We start from the raw sequence: 17,940 nt of genomic DNA on the forward strand, positions 1-17,940 counted from the left end.
CTTGGACCCAAAGGCAAATCTCCACAAGGGCTTCCAAATCAGCCTCTGATACAGTCAATAAGGCCACGTTTAGAAAAACATTCCACAGATGATCCATATCAATAACTGCAGTTACTGAGGGAACAAACATACAGAATCCTATACCTCGGGGCTCTTACAGCATGTGGTACAATGATAGCAATTACCTGCTGAGAAAGTCCTGGAAAAGGCGCCGGATGGGGAAACTTGCTCTCCGAACTTTCACTGTCTCCAGCATCCCTGAGTATCGGAGCTGATTTAGCACCACATCTGGATTGAAGAGGTTCGGTGCCTACACGGTGATCCAGGTTCAAAAACAAGCAAAAGGAGAGACGGAGGAGGTGTTCATTTGGTGTTACTTTGCTGACTCAACAGTGACTGCTTCTCTGAACACAGACAGTCACAGCCTATACATCAATTTCTCTGTAGAAAGTCAGCTGCTGCATATTTGGGCATGGCAGGTGAAAAGGGAGAAGTTTGGATCAAAAGGAAAGCAACCTCACAGCAATGAATGGTGCAGAAAATGGTGCAGATGAGAGGGGGTTGGGCAGATCTTAGAAAAAAATACATTCTGCAGACTGCTGTCATAGTCAGATCTGAGCAGTAAAGCAATGATACAATGCATACAAAATGCAGAACTCTGACTCAGTTCTTCGCTGGCTCTTTTCAGACAAACTGGAGACAAACTGCAGAATTCTTTTCTGACATGAAAAGCCCAGCACATTTTCTTCTGCCATGTCATACATGGTTTCAAAACATACAAAGACAATGATTGGTTTCAGAGCTCTCCACACAACCTAGTTAGCCCTCCCATCACAGTTCACAATACAAGTGAGAGCCAGCTTGTGCCTAACCACTGTGACTAGCTCATGAAGTGTCCACCTCCTCTGCCTCAGAGCCATGGATCTGCAAGACATGCTTTCCTGCTGCACAAACTCTGCATTCCAGCACAAATTGTCTACAGGCACCACAAACATGAGTGATTGCTGCTTCTACCTCAGCTCTGCACAAGCCTGATTCATCTTCAGGCTTCATAAGCACAGAAAGAGGCGGGAATGGCTGTATCATACTCTCAGCATGCGGTCTTTCATCTGATTACTAGGAGGAAGGTGTATTTTCCTCACCATAAAACAACTAGAAGGAAAAAGGGAATGTGAGGTGGAATAGCTCTTATCCTGGGTTTGGACCCTGACAGAGGCATGAGGCAGGCATTTGTGCAACTGAGTGCTCCCAGTGGCCTGTGTCACATGCACACATTTTCCTGGAAGTCAGACTTGCCTTTTCTGTATTTGGTTTGATGCAACGGATGAAGAATGGGTTGGACGTACTAAGCGTGGCCATCAGAGAATGGAGAGAATCCTACAAAGCAGCAAGACAAAATCCAAAGGATCAGTCACTACAGAAGGGATACATTTGATGCAATAGGGTCCTTCATGCAGCCCTCTCATTCCTAATGGCCTTTGGCTCCGACTGCCAAAACTTCCTGTCCAAAACAGACACACAGCGTTTGTTTACTCTAACACTGTTTACATGGACATCTTTGTTCTCAGAGCTGTACAGCTGATGAATTATTTTTACAAGACTATCAAACTTTAAATATAGGAAACTAAAACTGTGAAACAGAAAGTTTGAAGACAATCTAGGAGGATGCGATTCATACCTGCAAGGTCCCCTCAATAAGGTTTTATTGGAGTGGCCACTATATCTGTAAAAGATATGGCCTAAAAGGACAAACACACACACACACACACGAATGAAACATCAAACCAACATGAAATGTCAAAGAGCTTCAAGAACTTTGTATACTTAGCCAAATATCTGTTGCTCTGCCACCCTGCTCAGTTTTAGCATTTCACATTTTACACCAGACAGAAATCCTTGGGGCAGTGGTGCCGTCTTTCTTTTTTTTCACACTACAACATTCCTGCATATTTTTGGTGCTGGACACAAAACAAGGATGAATGACTCCTCTTGGCTGCAGGCCTTGCTTTACCCATCTGCTCCTCCCCAGAAGCCTGCTGCTATCTTGGAAAACATCCTACCCTGAACTGGGAACTGACAGTCGGTCTGCGCCTTTGGGTGCCCATTTTCAGTGTCTCTTCACTGCAGTGACTGCACACTCTTTCAAAAAGGTCATAGATGAAGTCCAGCCTAAGGGAGAAGAAAAGAATTAAAGAAGATGCAAGACACCCACCAGCTGTGAAAAGATGGCTCTCAGTCTCAGCTACTGCCCTGTCCTAATGTGAAACATTTAATTTTTATTCCTGCTGTGCCACAGAGTGGCTGCAGGAGGCAGTTCAGCTGGGTACTTCAGGAAGGAAATGAGTATTTTCCATGTGGCTGTCCAGACCCCATGGGCTGCCCTTGTATGCCACACTTGGCTGCAAGGCCAGAAACCCCATCTCACACTGTCAAGCAGGGTATTACACAATGGACTATCTTCATTCTGCACTGGACAGGACACCTCTCTCAAGCTATATGCCTCAGATGGAACTATCTTGAAGGCACCTCCAGCTAGACTGTGTGTTGTGACATCCCAGCCACCTTAGATCCCATGACATACTTATGCAATTGCCTTTTGTCAACAGAAGACTTCTAGCACTAACCTCAGTGCAGGTCACCTATGAGGAATCTTCCACTGTTTTGCTACTCTTTAGGACAGTGGTGATGGTTATTTGAAGTTGCAGAAAGTTCTCCAGCACTGCTTGTGCCAGTTTATTGTTATGACTGCTTAGAGCAGAATTTCCCTTTCTGGCTTGTTGAAAAACACTGAGTTCTTCCATCATGCTGGACAATGATGACCAAAATTCTGGCTTCAAGCCCTGTGTAAAATGTTTCCCAGATGCCACTGTCTGAGTAAAGCAGCTACAAGCAACTCCTATTTTCAGCTCCCTCAAGTTGTTTCACACTGCAAACTCTGCAGCAGGCATTGGATAAGATGCAATTCCGAAACAGGCTTGTCAGGATGGAGCCAGAGGCAATACATGGACTGTGGCAAGAGGCATGTGATCGAGTTGCTACTCAAAAACTTCTAGGGTCTGCCATGTTATTAAATGCCTTTCTCCTTCTAATAGGCTCCACCTCTGTATTCCAGACCTCGCTCAAGGTCAAAGTCAGCTCATGTCTCTAGGGTCATGCTGCAGCACCAGGATATAATATTAGGGGCCATGCTCAGTCCTGCAGCAAGGGCTCAGTCTGGCTCTCCACTAAAAAGCAGGCTGGAAAAAAAGCAGCCTCTGTACAAAGGCTGGCATTTAACAGCATGGTGAAGAGCCTTGAATCATTCAGGGGCAAATTTGCCATTGTTGGGACATGGAGGTAAGATGAAGAAGAGGAAAGAGAGAAGAGAGCAGGGAAAAAGATGGCATTGCCTGGAGGGATTTCTGTCATGCTTTGATAGCTCTTTTCAAAAGTGAGACAACAGTGCTGATTAAATCTGTGCCTCATCTGACTTCTCCAGCTCTCCTTTCTTATGCCAGGATACTTAAGCACAAGATTAAGAATGACAAGGAATGATGCCTGATGCTCAGACAAAAGCAACTGCTTTCCTTAGTCTGTTTTTAGATGAATGTGAATGTGGCTTAATCCAGGCAAACAGATGTGGCTTCCTCACAAGCATAAGGGCAGCATACCTGCTGTCTTTCAGCATGTTTAAAATGTCATCTCGAAAGGTGTCTCTGTTCTTCTCCAGAAAGCCTCTTACATCATATAGCACCTGCAATGTAGACAGAGCCACTAGAACAGTGCCATACAAATCATTAACATGCCAATGTACAAGACCTCCAGCAGAGCTGTGCAGTAATGTGTGCCAAGAACTGAATTCTGGGGATTAGAGCTCCAGAGCTCTGCCATTAGTGGCAAGAAAGTTGCTTTTAGTCATCAATAAAAAACCAACCAAACAAACAAAAACACCCAAACACCATGAAAGCCTCTCAAACACAGGAGCCAAGTGAAACAGCTGCAGAGATTTGCCTGATGTGTTTGTGGGGAAATCCTCTGGAAGGCTCAAGGTACTCAACTCACTTCAGGAAATACTAACTGTACCACCTGGTGCCATGATCTCCCAACCACTAGTGCCCACCAGATATGATTCTAGAAGGAATTACACTATCTTTTTGGTTGGAAAAGACCTTTAAGATCACTGAGTCCAACCATTAGGGAGGTTAGCCCATCTGTACTGTGCAGGTGCTCTCCCTTGACATGCCTCCATCTGCTCCACATCTCTCCAAAAAGAAGAGCAGCATTTAACTTTAAAGGCTTGGAGACCTTTTCCTTCTGGCAATAGGTATTTAGCCTTTTTTCCTCCTCCCCAGAAGTCAAATTTCCCTTTTGACTTTCACTTTAGGTTTTCTTTGTTTGTGAATGTCTATAAAAAGACACATGTGACTAACAGAAGTAAGGAGTTTATTCCCCAAACCAAAAACTACCTGAAAAAAAACAAATGTCCAGTCTGGAGAATTTAACACTGGAGAATGACACTCCTGGTGTTCTGGCATGGGGCACCAACTGTGTGGAAACACACAGCTCCTGAATTTTGGAACCTAAAATCCAGGTCCCCAATCCCAAGATACACCAACAACACCTACCTCCCCAGCATAATGTCTTATGCCAAACTGATGGTCTGTTACCCGAGGCTTCACATAGTAGTGGTTGCCCTGAAATGAAAGAAAAAGAAGTCTTCTTATAATCCCAGTTTAAGAATAAATAGGAACTATGCCATGACTATGACAAGGCTGGCATGGGCAAGGACCTTAGCTGCTGCAGAGTCTGGCAACATGGGCTGCAGCTACATTACAAATTCAAACACGATGGAAAAATCCAGCCCTTCAAGGCATTCCTGATGTGATCAAGAGCTTGCAGAATCAAGGTTGGGCAGGCATGCCATGGATGAAATGTTAATTCTTGTATGTCTGACACCTGAGGGGACTGGGCTCCACACAAACCATGTGGTGCAAGGACACAGGATTAGGATGCAAGGAAGATGGCAGCTTTGCAGAACAACTGCATGTCTTATCTTTGTCAGAAGAAATATCTTACCAATTTCCTGTCTTCATCTCTACCTCATCTTTCTTTGCACCTCTCTTCCCTCTTTCTTTTACTAGCTGCTCTACTTTCTCACTTTTTCCCTCCTCTCACTGTTCTATGAAACCCATTATCTATGTAAGCTGCTTGAGACCGACAGTGGAGTATTCTACCTGCAACAGTGGCTACGTGGGGTAGAGTAAGAACAAGGCAAGTGAATAATTCTTTCATCCTAATATTCTCTCAAACTGATGATTTCCATGAGGTCTGCCTAATTAGTAAGCCCAAGTGGACTTCTCTTTGAACTATTTGCCCATTCCACACCTGAACCCATATACAGAATCACTGCAACCAGATTGTCCTTTCACAGGAACCTCTCAACCAACCACAAATGGAAGTACAGCTAGCTGTTTGTAAGCATGGCTCCCATTAGTGCTACTTTTCTTCTCTGGGCCACACGTGACTTTTAAACCCATTGCATCCCTTCTTGGTTGTCGTTCTCCACACTGCAGGGTGCCTGCAGTATAGTTTTCTGTAATACTGATGCTGTCCCAGACTTGTTGTTTGCCAGATTTGATACAACCCCTTCCTGAGTGGAGGGTCCTTGTGGTGCATGCTGTTCAAAGTGCAGGGGATCCGTGGATTATACAGCATTGTAAGAATGTTTTCTGGTTTCGCCATCGCTGGAGGTGTTCAGGAGGAGACTTGACAGGGTGCTTGGTTGCATGGTTTAGTTAGTTGGGTGGTGTTGAATGATAGGTTGGACACGATGATCTTGAAGGTATCTTCCAACCTCTCCTCTCCTCTCCATTTCCTGGAATTCTCTAATTCTTGATTGGAATTTTTCATCACTGCTGAGCAGTGTGCTGATGTTTCCATAGAACTATCCATCAAAGCCTTTGTCAGTCTCTTGCTCCTGAAGAACGGCAATCAGCTCAGGGACCATCTTTTCAGATGGGACTGAACCTGGGACTGTTTTCCTCCAGGCACACCATTTTACATTTATCTACATAACTTTTCATATTCATTTTTCAACCCAGTCAGTCTCATAAGGCCCCTCTCAGTTCAGCCTTCCTCATGAATCATCAGAAAACTGACACCTCAGTATTCATATGAGACAAGTCTTACAGGCTTCACTCCACTGAGGTAACTGACCATCTATATTCTCTGAATAGTGAAATATAATTCTATAATTAGGTCTATAATTTCCTAGAACACTTTCTACAAATTATTTGCCATATTCTCAGATACAAATGCTACAGAAGTTTTAAGTAAGACACTGCACGATACTGTTAGCAGTTCAGCTTTTTTCATCTTCAAGTCCTCTTGGCAGTATTGGGCAGATGGCTTCTGACCCTGATAATTTGTTAATACTACTGACAATTTTAATTGCCTTTTTTTATATTGACCCTATTGCTATGCTCTCCCTTTCCCCAATCCAGTCATCTTTTTCCAGCCACACACTGGCTGGAACATTCCAAACATGACTTAATATGACTTGTGTACATTGGCATCCTCCTTTCCTCTCCCTCTCTACCAAGTCCTTTTATTTCACCCATGTCTACAACCACTTCTGGTTTCATCTCCCCTACTGCTCCACTCCCCAGTTGTACCAGAGGTCATATTCTCTCAAATCCCAGCTCTGTTCTTTCCCTCTTTAAGCCTACTGCAATCCACAGAAAACACAGAGAAGAGGGCAATGCTGGCTGGATGACTTCCAGTGCTCTATCAGTGAGAACTTGAGACTTTAACTGGTACAAAACCCACTCTTGCCTTCAGAAAATGCAAACTTTAGGGCATTATCTATTTAATCATACACCCCTGCACTTCAACTCCTCAGCTTCTTCCATCTTCCATGAGCTCCCTAGTGTTCCTCATTAACTACTATCCCCTCAAAGCAGACAGAGGTGACCCTATGAACAGGTTAATGAAAGGGCTACTCAATGCACAGAAATCACCAAAAATAGCAACCAAAATGTTGTGGGGCATAAAGGAATGCAAAATAATACTGACAGTCTCATGCTGCTGTACAATAAATGACAGGTACCTTCTTGCCAAGGGAAGCACATTCTGGTCTGATTATTTATCTCAGAAAAAAAAAATAAGAGAAAAAAAAATGTAGAGGAGTTCAGAGAAAAACAGAAGAAAGAGGAGCTTTGGAATTTCTCCATTTTGAGACAAAATAAAGAGGTTGAGACAGTTCAGAAAGAAAATTCAAAAGAAGTGATGTATTAAAAATATTCATAAGTTCTGTATTGAAAGTTAACAAAACACCACCAATAATAACAAAAAAAAAATAAACAAGGCAAATCAGGCATTCTCACATAACCTGACCTACAACACAGGGGAAAGCCACAGCAGACTAAATTGAAGGCAGGAATTTAAGCTTGAAAAAGGGAAGTATTTCCACAAAAATATGTGTGAGTAGCCAACAAGTCACTGCTATTGTGTCCAATTTGTAGCCATGAGTATTACTAGCAGAGGTAGATGCAAATATAAAAATTATAATAACTGCATCTATGACAATTTAAAACAAAGTCAGATAAAGGATACAAAGTGGTACGTTTTCAGGCTTGGATAAAGCCAGATTAGAGGACTAGGCAACATTAGCTGAGAGTGTCCTCATGGAATAATTTACTACTTTAGTTAAAGTCACTGCTAGAGGGTGTAATTTGTTTTGTTTTCAATCTATTTGATATTAAGAAAAACAGAGTGTTAGCTGTAACAGAGGCAGGGTGAGAGACTGCTAGTCATCTTCCTGTGGTTTCTGTGTCCCCACGATAACTTTCTGATCTGCATGAAAGAAACCTTTAACTCCTGTGTCCAGAATATTAGAGGAGGACAGAACTGGACCAATTAGGAACAATAAGAGAACTTTCATTAAAAATCATGAGGCAAAAGCCATCCCCAGTCCCAAGAGACAGAGATTTGCTCTGGAGCAGACTCCTGTGTGTCAGCTGACTGGAGAAACCCATGAACACTGTGCAGCCACATCCTATGCCTGGGGTGCTGCAAAACCCAATCTCCATCCCATGCTACAAATTCAAATCTCTACACACAGCCTGTGGGATGCATGCTCCCTCTCTCTATGGGCACAAGAGCCTCTTTTCAGGATTCTTCACACGTTACTTTTGTTCAGTGCAGCCTTATTAAATATTTGCAGGTTTGGACCTAAGGCATTTTAAGTTTCCTGCACAAAGCACATAATTTACATCATCAAAACCTTCACTTTCAGTTTTGAAATGCTGATGGGGCTAACATACTGATCATTTGACTGCCAGGTTATTTTCTTACTTACCATATGCTGGCTGTGAAGTTTTTCCAGAAGGGTGTTGTCTGTGCCTTTGGGGAATCGACTCTCTTCATTCACCAAAGCCAGTAGACCCAGTTTCTACAGCCAAACATGACAGAGGCTTTTACAGTCAGCAAAAGCTCTAACTAACAAGCCAAGAACTGGAGATCTGGACAGCACATTGAGCAGTAACCCTCAAGTTATATGCAGCAAAGGTTGAGCTGAAAGCCAAATTCTGGCCAGCCAATACATTCAGCAAGGAGAATATAAGTGAGATTAAATACAAAAAATTCAGATGGAAGTTTTATTGCAGTGGTGCTCCCTGTCCAAAACTACGACACCCTCCCTAAGCTTACTCTCAATAAGGGACAGAGATCTGCTTTCTTGAACCAGGACTATGGTTGGAATATGCCACACTAGAACAGCATAATTTTGCCAGGTCACAATGGGAAGAGGATCAGGAAACACCAGGAAAGGTCTCAAGACAATCAGTAGTCCCCACTGTGATCCCTGGAAACTGTCACTGCTCACCTTCTCAATAAGGTCCAGGCACTCCGCATTATCCATCCAGTCAATGGCTTCCCAGTTTATCCCTTCCCTGACAGTCAAGAACAAACAGAAAAAGATGTGAAATGCAAGATGAAATGCCTTGAGATGCAGCAGAACAGAAGAAGCTGAGCACAGTAGCTGTCCCAAGACTGAAAAAGAATACAGGACACAATGAACTGCTAACGCAAGGGGACAGAAGTAAGAAATGGCCTTTCCTATACATCTCCATGATTTGAACTGATGCTCATCTTGCTAGTCACTGAGCAAATTCCACACAAAGCACTAAAAAATTATTGTTGCTCTCAGCTGCTCTTTCAGAAGTGATGAGCATCAGTCCAAGTGGTGGTGATGATGGACAGTTTGTTACATGGCTTAAAGAGTAAGCTGCTGCCCAATGATCTGGACAGCAGGCCTGAAGCACCTCTGCCAGAAATCTGATCCACAATTCATAGGTCCACCAGAAGGAGAGCAACTTTTCAGAGACAGCTTTGGCCTGACAGGCAGAGGACCTACACAGTAGCCCTGCATCTTTGAGAATGGGAAGCGATGTAGGTACAGCAGTATGGGAACTGATGTAAGTACAGTTGTGTTGTAAGTGTGCTTTGAAAATCATCCATGACATTCTGTAAATCTGTGCTGGATATGCCTTCTCCTCTCTTACACTCTCATAATGCAGGCCATTTATTTTTTCAGAATTCAGAGAATAATCCTTGCTCAGGAATCCTAGGAAGATTACAGTCTATGTGTGAAGCTACTTACTAACATTCTGATGCCCTTGCTTACTGCAGAGAGGGTTGGACTAGATGACCTTCAGAGGTCCTTTCCAACCCTGACCATTCTATGATTCTGTGATACAGCCACCTTTCAGGTGAATGCTAGCTAACATTTTGAAGATAGTGAAGCTGTTGTCTACAAACCCTTCAGCTTAGGCTGCATACTTTCATGTTCAAAGCATTCAGAAACCTGTGGGCAACAGCTGGAAGCAACGAAGTGGAATAATTTCTGAAGAATGGAAAACCCTACCTATTCCCCACAAGGAATGGAATATCTGATCTCCTTAATGACAAAAAGCATCAGTTTATGGTGTTTTGGACTTTTGCAACAATGGGTGTCAGAGAGGCCATATATTTTTTTGTAAAAAGATCTCTTGGATTCCTTCTAAGACCAAGAAAACCTTCTAGAACTGAAGGGAGTTTCCTGAAACAAATGAAATCACAAATAAATCAAGTTATCTCTAGTGCTTCTTGTCTAATCACATGACGAAATACATGGAACGGCTTACCAAACCTGAGGAAGCAGAGCTGATACTGTGAAAGATAAGCTTTAAGCACATCACCCAAGAATAACCTGATGAGTAGTCAATAATAAACTTCTTCCCAAAATTCAGCCACAGAACTTAAACTCCTATGTAATCGTCAGGAAGAAATCTTTTGTCACAGTGATACCATTCTTAACGCAAGCTTCCTGCAATGGTGGGATTGGCCTGAGAAATGAGTGCATAAATAGCCTTGCAGTTTTGTAATCTTTAGAATGTCATGAATTGCCTATTCAACTGTCTCCCTTTAAAAGGCTGCTCTCATTTGCCCTCACTGACCCTATTCAATTGCTTCATTCACAAACATAAAGGCTTCTGTTTCAGAGCAAGAACTAAGCATTTGTCTATCGGCTTTCTCTAGAAGCAGAAACACTCTAGAACATCCCAGGTACTTCACAAAACACAATCCAATACGAAGCCCACAAGAGAAACAGCTGTGCAGAAAGCCTCATGCTCTTTAAGCTCAGGAAACAGTTTGATTCGAAGTTTCTTGCTGAGAAAAAAAGCCTTTTTCACATCATAAGAAACACTAGGACAGAAAGAGCTGTTAATATCAAATCATCTACCTTTAGGGATGGTAGTTTTTGCACACCAATAATCCACTTGCATAACAACAACACCACCTCAGGGAAATCATTACCAAAGTCAGTAATAAGGCCAGTGACCATGTGTTCTAATGGGTGTGAGCCCAAGATATTCCCATTCATCCAAAAGATAGATGGGAATCTGGACTTCCTAAATACTACAAGGGAGAAAGCTTTTACTTGGAGACAAGTGACTTGTCTGGCAGAGCACACAGCAATTGCTTATAAACACATCCACACCCAGGGTCGCACTAAGGCGCAGCTGCCTCTCCTGCCTTAGCAGTGAAGACTGGACAGCACAAAGGAGGAATGATGTCCTCTATTCTACCACCCACGAAAGCAATAGGGGCAAATCACCTGTTGTACTCCAGCTGCTCCAAGGAGAAGATATGTTTGTTGAAATATTCCTGGAGTTTCTCATTTGCATAGTTAATATTAAACTGCTCAAAACGATTCACCTGTAAGAATAAACAAACATTATAAAACTTTATATTCTTCTCCCTGGGCTCTAAAAGAATCTGTAATAGCAAGGGGGGAGGTGTCAGGCTTCAAATTCAGCCAGACAGCACAGAGACAAGGGGGGTCAGATGGACACAAGGAGAATAATATGTTCAGGTCCACTAGAACAGCTTTTGTAGCTCATGCAAGGTTAATTCAGTCAGGCTAAATGGTAGCAAAGAATGCTATGGACAATAACATTTCTCTTCCTCCGAGAAAGAAAGAACTATAATTCCCTAATTGCTAGGTCACTGAGCTTTCTCTTCTGTGAAATATCTCAGTAGTCACTACTTGGCTTTACAACACATGTTCTTCCTCAGGTGCAGTTGGAAGCATTACACACAGGAGTTCAACACAAAGCAAAACAGATGTAAACAAACAATGTGCACATAGGAGCTGGACACTGAATTTGTAGGCACGTGAAAAAAATTCATTGTTACCTATCACAGCATATCTGTTTAGGGTCTGTGTCACAGACCAGACCTTGAACATTAGCCCTCATGAATGCAGGTGGCAGAAGTGGGCAGCTAAATATATTTTGCTGCTTCCAGGGGGAAGTGACATTGGAGAAATCCCAGCATGGCCTATGCTAATCTAAACAGGATACAAACCAACCACCATCCCTTCCTGTATGCACAGACATCTCCACAAGTAACCCACCCCACAAAAGAGAAAATCCAGACCTGAAAGTTCTCGAAGCCAAAGATATCCAGGATGCCCACAGACTTAAAGTTTTCCTTGCCTTTGATCTTCTTATTAATCTTGCTAATAAGCCATGAAAAACACTGGGAATAGAGTGCCATAGAGAGGGAGTCCCTGGAGTCAGCTGCCTGTAGAGCAAAAAATGAGTCACAGGGAGAACAGAAGGCATAAGCAGCACCACAAATCTCTATGGGACTTTCAGGTTCCTCCACACCTCTTCAGATGTCTCAGCCTCTGTACTGGCTGTGCACAGTGTTTTATTTTTATGTACAGTCAACACTCAAGCTTGCAAACAGCCCAGCCATACACAGATGTGCCACATATGACCTTTGAATAACAACTTGAGAGGCTGAAGGAAGTAGCAAAATCACTGACACCTTTTTGAACAAGAGCTGGGGCAGGGGAAGTGGCAAAGTACTCCATGACTATGCCTGCAGCAGTCAATTTCATCACCTGAACCAATATTTGCAGTGACAGGCAAGGTATCTTGGTTTAGTGCTCCTAGCACAGCTGACAAATGGCTGTCATCTCTGTTTTTCAAAAACTGTTGGGGCAGCATTTAAAAGACTATTTTGTCACTACATTACTCTCAAAAATCCCCTCTCCCAAAATTTTCCTGCCAACAGCATCATCTTACTGGAAGTCAGGTAGGCTGGCCAACAGCCAGGACACACATCCCAGAAATGGATGGGCTGAGAGACTTTTCAGGAGCTGACTCAACATGACCCCATGCAGTGATCATACCCCAAGTGTCATAGGTGGAAAAAATAACTCAAACTGTGATCACTAAAAGGCAGTAGATAATCAGGTAGGTGTAAGTGGGTAGATGAACATCTGAAATCAAACTTCTGAAATCTCAAGCAAAAGCATGATACTTGATGGCTGTAACAGGAATGGGTTGGTTGCAAGTTTTGGTAACACTTGGGTTAAACAGAAGTGGCACACCTCAAATCCTCCAATTAATAAAGAAACATGAGTCACAACCACAAATGTAAAGGCTGATGGCATGCTGTCCTTCTGAACATATACTATGTATACCAGGAAATCAGAGCTCAGGGTTTTGGAAATGAGGCTTCCCAAAGAGAAGACATGATTCCAGAGAGTAGAAAAAGGGGCCAGGAAGTAAGACAGAAAAAATCTTGACTGTAAAAAAGATGCTGGAAATGGGGAAAGATCCTAAAGATCAGAGACATAGGGAGACAAATATCAGGGTGTGCCCAAGGACCTTGGCTGGTAGTTCCTGAGACTGGTAACTGCAAGGAGCTACACAGCATGAACCAACATAACTTTCTGCCTGATCCTCCTAGACAAGAAGCAATCTCCTCTCTGGGAAAAGAACCTGACATCAAGTGGACATAAAGCTGAGGTGTGAGCGAACAAGTATTGTGAAACAACCTGATAAGGTAAAAGCTATAATCTTGTCATTTCACAAACAAGCCACAATACCTAAATCAATTACAGGTTGTTAAACTCTGACCAGCAAAAACAGAGATCTTCTACATGCTCCATCCTCTTCAGTTTTGCAAGCCTGAATAACACAACCTCTCCTGTTTTGCTTTGATAATGGCACAGACCAACTGCCTCTGAATGCTCCTAACCTCTCTCAGCAACCTCACTTCTCCACACAGAGAACATTTCCAAGCATGGGCACACATGCTTTTTCTATTTCTTTGCTCCATCAGATGATCTGTCATACTAGTTGGGATGGAGAATGCCCTCAAGGCCATGCCTCTGTAGTGTCTCTGGCTACACAGTAACTTGGAGTCATTTTCCAGGAACAGGACCTCCCCATCCAGCTGTAAGCAAAACCGCTTTCCCCATAATATGGCTCAAATGAGATTCTCAAAGGCTCCTTTCATCCTTCCAGCTTTGCCCGCCTTCAGGCCAGTTCATCTATTCAGCCCACTGAAATGTCAAAGCTCAGATGGGTAAAGAGCCCATTACACAATGAGACATCCCTGGCAGCTCTATCAATGCACAGCCACATCAATAACTGGGAATAGGTGGGCACAGAACATGAGGGCTTAAGTGGGAACAGTCTCTACAGGCTCAGCATTCAGTGCCACAGGCACGTCTGGTTAAGACAGATAAGTAGCAGCTAGAACAACATTCTTGCAATCTCAGTACTTCACTGGACTGCAAGCAGTAAGTGTGGAGTCCAACATGCACAAACATCAGGAACAGCTATAGTATCAGGGAAAGCTCTGTTCAGGGAGACTCCTGTAAATCCTACAACTGTGCATCATTGCTCTGGACCATATGAAGTGTCTTTGCATTATTTACTATCCACCCTTGTGCACTGATAAAGATGTGGCTTATTTAGTACAGACAGCTGAGAAGAGAAGCTGTGGATACTGGATACAGATGATATCTGCCACAGATTATAGACTAAAAAATATTTTTCACAGAATTTCAAAGAAATCACAAAGAAAGGTCACAGACTATGAAAAAGAAAATACCATTCCTTAAAGGCAAAGCTTAGTTTGTAGTATATTAGCAAGTTTGTTTGCAAGAAGAGAAGTGACTATCCTGCTGTGATGAGCACTGCTGAGACTTCACTTTGAATATGGTGTCCAGTTATAGGCACTCCTCTTCTTGAAAGATGGGGGAAAACAGAGGCAGAAGAAAAAGGGATTTAGAAAACTGCTTACAAAGGAACATTGAAGGCATTGGATTGTTTAGCTCAGAAAAGAGAACACCATATGAAAAATTTCACAGAAACAGATGCTTGTAAGGTTGACAGCTGGGATATCAAAGAGAATCTAAGTATGAGGAAAATCTTCAGGAATACCTGAGAAGGCTGTGAAGCTCCTTTCCCGGGAAGTCTGAAGGCAAGTTAGATAGACATGTGCCAGAGAGAGCCTAGTAACTCTGGTTTCTCTGCCAGTGTAGGGGTTGGACTGATAACCCTGTGCAGTCCTTGCCAGCACAAGATTTCCATTGCAGATGTTAGTTTACAGAAGTTCCATTACAGATGATGCCTCTTCCATCTCAGTAATATTATTCCTTATTTCTTAGTGTCTGGCATTTTATTTATGATGGAAGATTTTCTACAGTTATTTGTGCATGGACCAAAAACGCCAAGAGTGCCCTCAAGTGATCATGAACACCACCAATTAGTCAGTAGGCACAACACTGTAATGAACCACAGAGAAATCACAGAATTATTGAGGTTGGAAAAGACCTCTGAAGTCATCAAGTCCAGCCTGTGACCTAACACCACAACATCAGCTAAACCATGCCACCAGGTGCCACCACCTCCCTGGGCAGTCCATTACAGTGCCTAATCAGCCTTTCTGTGAGGAAATGCTTCCTAATAGCTAATCTAAAACTCCCCTGGCACAGCTTCATACCATGCCCTCTTTTTCTGTCACTAGGTGCCTGTAACAGATAAGCAGGACTGGCTCCAGGTCCAGAAGATGAAAACTATGTATCAGGCTGGATGTTAGCAAGAAGTTCTTCACAGAAAGAGTGATTGGCCATCGGAATGGGCTGCCCAGGGAGGTGGTGGAGTCCCCATCACTAGAGGTGTTTAAGAGGGGACTGGATGAGGCACTTGGTGCCATGGTTTAGTTGATTAGATTGGTGTAGGGTGATAGGTTGGACTTGATGATCTTGAAGGTCTTTTCCAACCTGGTTAATTCTATTCTATTCCATTCTATTCCATTCTATTCTATTCTATTCTATTCTATTCTATTCTATTCTATTCTATTCTATTCTATTCTATTCTATTCTATTCTATTCTATTCAGTCCTCTCTTGTGGTTGGTATGGACACACAAAGAAGCTACTGTGGGGTAACAGCCTACCATTTGTTGGATGTTTCATGGTAACTGTGTGCAAGCTTTTATCTTCCAGTAAATGCAGAGCAACCTGGGAGTCCTGCAAGGTAAAGGCATGTGCACATGCAATTACCGCAAAGCATCTGGCATACTTTCTGCATGACACAAGCATGACCAATTCCTAGTGAGTGAAGATGACTTAAAACTAGTGTTGTGCATTGCCATTTGCAAGCAAACTCACCTGTAAAGATTAAAAAACACAGTCAACACAGGGACCTGAACCACCGATTAGGGCAAAATACTGGAGGACACAGCTGAGCACCTCTGAGGTGCAACAGGAAACCCTAAACTTGAATGGGTGGTACAAGAGGGCCTGGAAATGCAGAAGTGGCAGAAGAGTAGCATAGATTAGGACACTTACTTGCTCTACAGTGAGAGGGGAGCTGATTTCTTCCCCACGCAGAATCATGGACCTCTGTGTCAGTACTTCAGAAAGCTGAAAGGCGTCTAAACCCAAGAGGTCACTGGCAATGTTGAGCACTGTAATAAAGGAGGACACACTTTTTTCTCCTGCATTGAATCCTGCCACTCATGGGGATCCATATTCAGCGAGGAAATCCCAGGGACTTCTACAAGGCAAGTGACTAAGCCCCAGTACAAAACACACTCTTCTTTACTTAAGTCTCTGCATACCAAAAGCTGTAAGCTCACATGCCCAGTCTGAGGCAGGGCCAACACCTGTTATGGGCCACAGACACTCCTATATAAGTCAGCTTTTCTGCCAACAACAGGAAGAGCAAAGCCCTGTGTAAAGCTCAGCACCAGCAAAGCAGTTATTGAATGAGAAAATGTTTTCCTAAAGCCACAAAAGTGCAGTCTGAGTGTTGGATTTCTAAACTTGTATATCAAGAAGAGAGGCAATTAAGACTTGAAGCATTTGCAATATCTATTTATTGCTTCTGTTTAGGGATTCACTTTACCAAACCAGCTCAGACTGGATAACTGTAACAGAGTGCACAATAGCAGATGCTTCAAAGGAAGATACGATAAAGTCTGCAGCAGACTAGCTTTATCTCAAAGTCCTCCCTGTTCCTATTTCTTCTTGCTCTTTCAATGCACAAGAGACTAGGAGAGTGTGGACTCAGTCTGAGTGTATCCAGGAGAACAAGTGGATTACACAGCCCAGGCAAATCATATCAGTGACTCTGGAGCTATGCATCCTGTGGCAGTGCTTTTTGCAGAGCTAAACTGCAAGGAACTTGCTGGCAAAAGCAGCACAGGCCAGCATAGCAGAGGGAAAAAGGATGATGGAGTGAGCTTTCTTGGAGGCCTTATGGGGCTTTGCATGATCAACCAAGATACTAGGGTCTTGCTTACCTGCTTTTGTTGTAACTTGGGCCCCACCAGCTGTCATGAATTCAATGTTTCCCAAATGAAGTGTGCCAGAAAGAAGTTTGAAGATGTCTCTGATTTCTTCAGTGCTGAAGTCCACTACCTTCATGGCAGTCTATGCAAAACCATACAGCTAATGTTGGCTGTATGTACAGTACAACACAACCACCACACTCATGCACAGCCCATATCAGTTGTACTCAGAATTACAGTGTCATGAATCAAAGACCCTCCCTGTTATACACACCTGTCAATGTCCTTCACTGCCTCACATACTCTTCTTAATTTACTCTGTCCTCATCTAAGGTAAGTGGGCATTTGCCCTATCCTCACATTGGACTTTGCTGTTGCCACTGTCTGGCTGTCCCAGGAAGAAGGTGTTTGTCCTTGCCTGTGTGAGAGGATCCTTCCCTGCGCACTGGCAGTAAAGCTTACTGATGTCACTGGACTGCTTCTACATTCTGCCTTATTGTCTTCCCTGAAGGACAGATCCTTATAACATACTTGATTCATTTTGATCCACCTAAGCCCTTAATTTACTCTAGCTTGCCATAGTAGATTTATGCAACAACATTTAAACACAGGCTTTCAGCATCAACTGCTAGAAGGTTAGAAGCAGGTTACAAGATCATAAGGAAGTACAGCACAGTCCCTCTGTTTTAATGCATGCATATGAAGCGGGGTTCTTGGGGCATAAACTGACTGAGAGGCAGGATCTGTTTTCATGCCTGTCAGTGGGGCACTCAAGGGTCCTAGTTCCCATCTTTCCTCCAGGCATCTCCTCAGC

The 17,940-nt window shown here is 43.1% G+C and overlaps 1 protein-coding gene across 2 annotated transcripts in view; it reads right to left on the minus strand.

Moving 5' to 3' along the window:
• Nucleotides 1–17,940, minus strand: part of LOC137441367 (unconventional myosin-X-like) — a 94,296-nt gene that overhangs the window by 43,823 nt on the left and 32,533 nt on the right. For both annotated transcript variants that reach the window (XM_068138784.1, XM_068138783.1), the window contains exons 10-20: nt 17,139–17,268; nt 16,183–16,301; nt 11,962–12,108; nt 11,138–11,238; nt 8,864–8,930; nt 8,339–8,431; nt 4,605–4,673; nt 3,651–3,733; nt 2,061–2,169; nt 1,297–1,377; nt 186–310 (exon numbers count right to left, since the gene is read on the minus strand). In XM_068138784.1, coding sequence (XP_067994885.1) covers nt 186–310; nt 1,297–1,377; nt 2,061–2,169; nt 3,651–3,733; nt 4,605–4,673; nt 8,339–8,431; nt 8,864–8,930; nt 11,138–11,238; nt 11,962–12,108; nt 16,183–16,301; nt 17,139–17,268 — 1,124 coding nt within the window. The remainder of the gene's footprint in view (nt 1–185; nt 311–1,296; nt 1,378–2,060; nt 2,170–3,650; nt 3,734–4,604; nt 4,674–8,338; nt 8,432–8,863; nt 8,931–11,137; nt 11,239–11,961; nt 12,109–16,182; nt 16,302–17,138; nt 17,269–17,940) is intronic.

This window comes from Melanerpes formicivorus, unplaced genomic scaffold (assembly GCF_026170545.1).
Source record: "Melanerpes formicivorus ecotype bairdi unplaced genomic scaffold, bMelFor1.0.p_v2 SCAF_5, whole genome shotgun sequence".
In the NCBI taxonomy this organism is placed as follows: Eukaryota; Metazoa; Chordata; class Aves; order Piciformes; family Picidae; genus Melanerpes; species Melanerpes formicivorus.